This window comes from Sinocyclocheilus grahami, unplaced genomic scaffold, assembly GCF_001515645.1.
Source record: "Sinocyclocheilus grahami isolate Dianchi unplaced genomic scaffold, SAMN03320097.WGS_v1.1 scaffold279.1, whole genome shotgun sequence".
In the NCBI taxonomy this organism is placed as follows: Eukaryota; Metazoa; Chordata; class Actinopteri; order Cypriniformes; family Cyprinidae; genus Sinocyclocheilus; species Sinocyclocheilus grahami.
The window spans coordinates 1,990,672-1,997,079 of NW_015505458.1; the positions used below are offsets into that span (position 1 = coordinate 1,990,672).

Sequence of the window (6,408 nt, forward strand, 5' to 3'; positions counted from 1 at the left end):
CATTTAGCAGATGCTTTTATCTAAACACTCTTAAAAGACAATTTTCACATTTTAGTTTGTTCACTAACAATACCCAACAGTGTTTATATTCACACACCACTGGAGAATTCTTTATTAGAGACAGTAACATTATTTTTGGGTAAAATTGTACAGTGGGAATGACACCAAAAGTGGAAATCTGAATTTAAAACCGTATACGTTTTTTCTTTTTCTCACACTAATTATTATTATAGTATATTATTGTCTGTTAAGTTCACTCTTATAGATGATTATATAGATTAATTAAATTCCACAAATTTAAGCATGATAACATGATTTCAGTCTTAATGATCCAGGTTGAGAAAGCCAGTATATATTCCTGATCTCCCTTTTCTTATGTTGAAGAAGGACTCCCATATTCTTTATCTGGAGCAGGAGCTTGAAAGCCTTAAAGTAGTGCTGGACATCAAAAACAAACAGATCCATGAACAGGACAAGAAACTCATGCAGATAGACAAACTGGTGAGCTCAATTATCTGTTGTTCATAAAGCATCTACATTCTAATCACAGTAAAGAGATGAACAAATCTGACGCTCCTACAATATATGTGCTGGAGAAACACTAAGATTTGATTTATTTTTAGATGGAGAGGAATGTGAAGCTGGATGAATGTCTTAAGAAACTGCAACAGGAAAACGAGGACCTTAAAGCCAGAATGGACAAACATGCTGCTTTATCAAGGTAGCATACCACAATCTTGTGTTTATAAACGTGATACCCTTGGGTTTTTAGAACTTATTTTACTCGGTCCACCTGTCTAGCTTCTAACATTTGGGTGCTTTCCCAGTGAGCTTCATTCAGTTAGAACTCTAGCGAACCAAAGTCTTTGAAGTTTTACAGTATTTGCATGTGGTATAGGAAATTCTACAAAATTGCTTCTGGCTATGCTTTGACACTTTAATTGCTTTGATTACTGTTTGTGCTCTTTTCGCGGTAAGAATGGTGTGTTTTCATTACAGCAAAGCTTTGTGCTGAGAGACCTTGTGCTCTTTCATCTTGTGCAGTAATAGTGACTACTCTAATCAAGTTTATCAGAGCTGCCTTGTTCCGTTGCAGACAACTGTCCACAGAGCAGGTGGTTTTGCAGGAAACCCTCCAGAAGGAGTCCAAAGTGAACAAACGCCTGTCTATGGAGAATGAAGAGCTGCTCTGGAAGCTTCACAACGGTGATCTGAGCAGCTCCCGCATGGTCTCCCCTTCCCCATCCCTGAATCTCCAGTCACCGCGGAACTCTGCAGTGTTCTCCAGCCCTCCCGTCTCGCCCAGATAGCAATGGCCTTCAGCTTCCAGGAAGCACTTTCATACAGGACGGAGCACTTCCTGCATGCTGAAGCTGGTCTGGACCATGTCAATGGCTCTCAATATGGAATGGACTTTGTTGACTCTTGTACAGATTTTTTTTTTTAAACTGAAGACTATATTGCACAGAAGCACTTACCAATGAGGTCACCCTCGTACTTTGCCTTTCACGTCAGACTATGGAGGAAAAAAGAAATATCTCAGGGCTTGTAGAAGGTTTCTCTCAAATGTATAATTTTTTTTCCCCCTCCTGGAGTGCTTTGTTTCCTGAAGTTCCTGACTTTTTTTTTTTTTTTTCTCAATGAGGTCACCCTCGTACTTTGCCTTTCACGTCAGACTATGGAGGAAAAAAGAAATATCTCAGGGCTTGTAGAAGGTTTCTCTCAAATGTATAATTTTTTTTCCCCCTCCTGGAGTGCTTTGTTTCCTGAAGTTCCTGACTTTTTTTTTCTTTTCTTTTTTTTTTTTTTAGAGGACTGACATTAGAATCCACGACTGGGGCCTTTATCAACTTTTCCACCAGACACCTTTAAGTGTACCTGTGTATATACCCAGATCTATCTTTGCTCTGGGACAAATGCCAGCTGGTCCGTGGACATTTCCCAGATGCTGCTGCTCGTATAGCGTTTGGTTTCCCTTTATTTTATGCAAGACCTCAGACCCCAGATTAACTTTTCTAAGGAGGCACTTCATAGATCAACTCATGCCATAAACTGACTGTTACTATTTACTCAAATGGAAATATTCACTGATCTCAACCATGTGTTCTCAAAACCTTATGCAACATTTTTTTCTTGTTTATATCATGCCTTTATTTATTTTTTTAAATCGCACATTACGAACTGCAAAAAGGTGAGCTTTACCCAGATCATGATGCATGTTTCATCACAGATAAGCTCTCCATATTACTCTCATATGCATAGGAGAGATGCAATACAGTGATTGATGCAGAATGAATTCTTAATGGTATATTAAAAGTCTTGAATGCTTTGATTAATGCCTGTTTAAGGGTTGAATTATCCCTTTTCCTAATTTCTTGGCAATCAGAGATGCAATGGTATAATGTGCTTGATATGGAAATGGCATGTCATTGGGCAGCCCTGTGACTGAAGGCATACACTATTGGGAATCTGAAATTTTGTATGACTTTCTTGAATACGGGTTTTGTATATTATTCAGTATGATTGAGCCCTAGGGACAGATTTGTTTGTCCTTGTTTCTATATTTATGTCTGATCATGAGACCAATGTAATGACGAGCATGTTTCGTGGCCTCAGGAGCTCCCCCTCTGTCTAAAACCCTCCACTGCAGCTTTACATTCAAGCTATTTACAAAGAAGTTAAATAGCAAAAGTAGTAGTTTTTTTTCATTTTTCTTGTTTATATCATGCCTTTATATCATGCCTTTATTTATTTTTTTAAATCGCACATTACGAACTGCAAAAAGGTGAGCTTTACCCAGATCATGATGCATGTTTCATCACAGATAAGCTCTCCATATTACTCTAATATGCATAGGAGAGATGCAATACAGTGATTGATGCAGAATGAATTCTTAATGGTATATTAAAAGTCTTGAATGCTTTGATTAATGCCTGTTTAAGGGTTGAATTATCCCTTTTCCTAATTTCTTGGCAATCAGAGATGCAATGGTATAATGTGCTTGATATGGAAATGGCATGTCATTGGGCAGCCCTGTGACTGAAGGCATACACTATTGGGAATCTGAAATTTTGTATGACTTTCTTGAATACGGGTTTTGTATATTATTCAGTATGATTGAGCCCTAGGGACAGATTTGTTTGTCCTTGTTTCTATATTTATGTCTGATCATGAGACCAATGTAATGACGAGCATGTTTCGTGGCCTCAGGAGCTCCCCCTCTGTCTAAAACCCTCCACTGCAGCTTTACATTCAAGCTATTTACAAAGAAGTTAAATAGCAAAAGTAGTAGTTTTTTTTCTTTATGTTGGTATGTATTGATAGGCTGTTGGTGTGAAACTGAAACTCATGGAAATATGCAATCAATAAAGAATTTAATTTAATCTGTTTGTAATCGTCACCCCATGTTTATAACTTGTAATTGAAGTGATAGTCCACCTAAAAATAAAATCAGTCAGTAACAATTTTGTCTCACTCTCATGTCATTCCAAACCTGTATGGAATTCTGTAGAACACAAAGAATGTTGGAAACTCTTTCAGTTCCTATCGACCTTGATTATATATTTTTTCCCATATAATGCAACCGAAACTGTCTGGTTACCAATATTCTTTAAACTATTTTATGTTTTACAAAAAACAAAAAAGGCACACCAGTTTGGAACAACATGAGGGTGAGTAAATGAAGACAGAATTCCCATTTTTGGGAGCACTGTCTCTTTAAGTAGCCAAGCAGTGAATGTGTGCAAGAACCTGTTGTATCTGTTGGTTTTCTCATTTCTTTTCATCATGTTCAGGCTGGAAGTCTATGCATCAATTGGCTTGTAGTTTGACTCTGATCTGTTGTTTTTTGTGTAGTGAATTCCACTGTAACTTATTCTTAAATTGCTAGTAATTCAATAACAAATCTCTGTGGGAGGAGGAGAAACATACTTTGTGTCGCACCGAACCAAAATTAGCACTGGGCTCCCGCTGCACATTCCACATACGGAGTCCATTAGAGCGGAGCACAAAGCCTTCATGTCCTCCTCCTCAGACATATTTCATGCGTATAGAACCTAACACCTACCCTTCTGAGTATTATAGGTTAGCATGATTGAAAAGCACTATTTCACAGACAATGGTGCATCACAAACTGTATTAAGTGTGCTGTTGATTTACCATTGAACATGAAGCTTGCATTAACTTGCTTCATCATTGAGTTTAAAAGAAGCACTTTATTTCCAAGTCATATATAGAATGCATTTTTTCATAATGATGTTATTAAGCAGCAAGAAGCCTGAAGTTTGAAAGGAGTCCAGCTCAGCTCAGCTCAATAATATAATCTTTGTGTTCTTATTCATGTGACTTTACCGTTGTGGCCACCAATGTCTGTCCACGCTTATTTTTGGTGGTGCAGATGTACTTTCCATAGTCAATCGTTTCAACATCATCCACTATCATGATGCTCTGGGAGATGCGTGTTGTGTGTCCCACACCACGGTTTATCAGTCGCCAGGAGTCATGAATGCTCACCGGCCTCTGACCCTGAGAAACACATCACATTAACACCCATTTATCTGAATCTACATTACCTGTCAAAAAAATTGAAATAATTGATATTTTTTATGTTTTTGAAAAAAGCCTCTTATGCTAAGGAAGGCAGCATTTGATCAAAAATGCAGTAAAAATAGTAATATTGTGAATTATTGTTACAATTTAAAACAACTGTCTGTTTGAATATATTTTAAATGTAAGTTATTCCTGTGATGGCAAAACTGAATTTTCAGCATTACAAGATCCTTCTAAAATCATTCTAATATACTAATTTGCTGCTCAATAAATATTCTTATTATAAATGTTGAAAATAATAGCACTGCTTGGTATTTTTGTGTAAACTACCATTCAGATTAAGTTAAATAAAATATATATTTTCAGCAAAGACACATTAAATTGATCAAAAGGTACAGTAAATAAAGGAACTTTGAAGAATCCTTAATAAAAAGCAAAATTAGGCAGCAAAAACTGTTTAGTGCTGACAATATGAACCCTTAATAGCTGAGCACCAAATCAGCAGATTATAAAGATCTTTAGCATTGTAAAAATATTTCACGGTATTACTGTTCTTAATGTTTTTTCATTCAAATAAATGCAGCCTTGGTGAGCATAAGAGACGTCTTTCAAAAACATAAAAAATCATAATTGCTCTAAACTTTTGATCAATAGTGTATCTCTTTAGAACTGTTACGAGCAAAGCTGTAGCATCCACAAAATAGCATAATACTGAAAAACTCAAATATTATTGACCCAATCATCCTGAATCGGACGCTCAGATGAGCAAATCTTGGCCAAATCGCCTTTTCTAAAAGAAAATAATAATAATAATGTAGCACTCACCTGGCCAGGATAGCTCCAGCTGAAGCTGACATTCATCTCAGGTTCACCCAGAACTGTGCATGTAACATTGAAGATGTCTCCACCACTCACTATGTTCGAAGAAGCCTCAATAGTCACCAAGGGGGGGCCGCTAGGCACTACGAGGGGAAAAATGGCAAAACAAAAATGCATCTTTGCCAAAAACACTATGTAAAATGTGTTATTAGTGTTATTAGCAGCACTACTATGCTCTCCTCTTACCTTCCACATACAGCAGCTGGTATTTAGTGGATATTTGTGGAGTGGTTTTCGTGGTGCTGTTGGCCTTGCAGTAATAAGCGCCCTTGTGTTCTGGACTGGGGTTTTGGATGATGAAGCCTTTCATGGGGTTGTAAGAGACCTGGATCCCATCCACAGCAATTTCTTCTGCAGGAACTTCCCTATGCAGCGAGACGTTGATTTTGGGGTTTGTCACCCGGCACGGGACAGTGGCGGGCTTGTCAGGGCGCAGGTAGATGATCTCAAAATGGATGGCAGAGGGAACAAACAGCTCATCTTTGTCTAGATACAAAGAGAATTGTAACAATGTCTTTAGAGTTTCAAGATCACATAGATGATATGTGAGCAGATGCTGTACCTGTGAAGTATATGTAGGTAGCAGAGGTGCTTTCTCCATCCTTTGTACATTCTTCTCCGTCACAGAGCACCACCCAGCAGCTGTACTCCCCCGTATCAGCAGCAGAGGGCGAGGCCAGAATCAGCTGACTGTACCGCTCATGCTGCTTGATGCTGGAACAACACAATCAATTAAGTCTAGACTTGGGCTATGCATACTGATATCATACTACTTGTATTATTTCTGCAGTATATGATAGGCCTGTATATATACTATGGAATGTATGAGTCATTCTACAAATTTAGGTTACGTTTTATGAACACTGATGATAAATATTTTCTTCTGACAATTTTCTTCAGAAAATTCATATTTTATCCATAATCCATTTTATTCATAGTTTAGAAATCATTTCAGTTTGCTTGAAATAGCCTTGATGTCTC

The 6,408-nt window shown here is 37.6% G+C and overlaps 2 protein-coding genes across 8 annotated transcripts in view; one reads left to right on the plus strand and one right to left on the minus strand.

Annotated features, from left to right (window-relative positions):
- Positions 1–3,464, plus strand: part of LOC107600161 (microtubule-associated tumor suppressor 1 homolog A) — a 38,707-nt gene extending 35,243 nt beyond the window's left edge. For 4 of the 7 annotated variants that reach the window (XM_016291980.1, XM_016291984.1, XM_016291981.1 and 1 more), the window contains one exon: positions 1,646–2,157. Coding sequence is in view for 2 of the 7 variants with exons in the window: in XM_016291983.1 (XP_016147469.1) it covers positions 388–501; positions 624–721; positions 1,097–1,310 (426 nt within the window). In the remaining 5 variants the exon portion in view is untranslated. Of the gene's footprint in view, positions 1–387; positions 502–623; positions 722–1,096; positions 1,436–1,645; positions 2,698–3,292 lie in introns of those variants that run through there. The other 3 variants (XM_016291985.1, XM_016291983.1, XM_016291982.1) reach the window with 3 other exon arrangements.
- Positions 3,465–3,641: 177 nt separating this feature from the next.
- Positions 3,642–6,408, minus strand: part of LOC107600183 (platelet-derived growth factor receptor-like protein) — a 4,696-nt gene continuing 1,929 nt past the window's right edge. The window contains exons 3-6 of the mRNA XM_016292009.1: positions 5,990–6,141; positions 5,614–5,913; positions 5,374–5,510; positions 3,642–4,524 (exon numbers count right to left, since the gene is read on the minus strand). Of these exons, the coding sequence (XP_016147495.1) occupies positions 4,333–4,524; positions 5,374–5,510; positions 5,614–5,913; positions 5,990–6,141 (781 nt within the window). The 3' untranslated portion in view covers positions 3,642–4,332. The remainder of the gene's footprint in view (positions 4,525–5,373; positions 5,511–5,613; positions 5,914–5,989; positions 6,142–6,408) is intronic.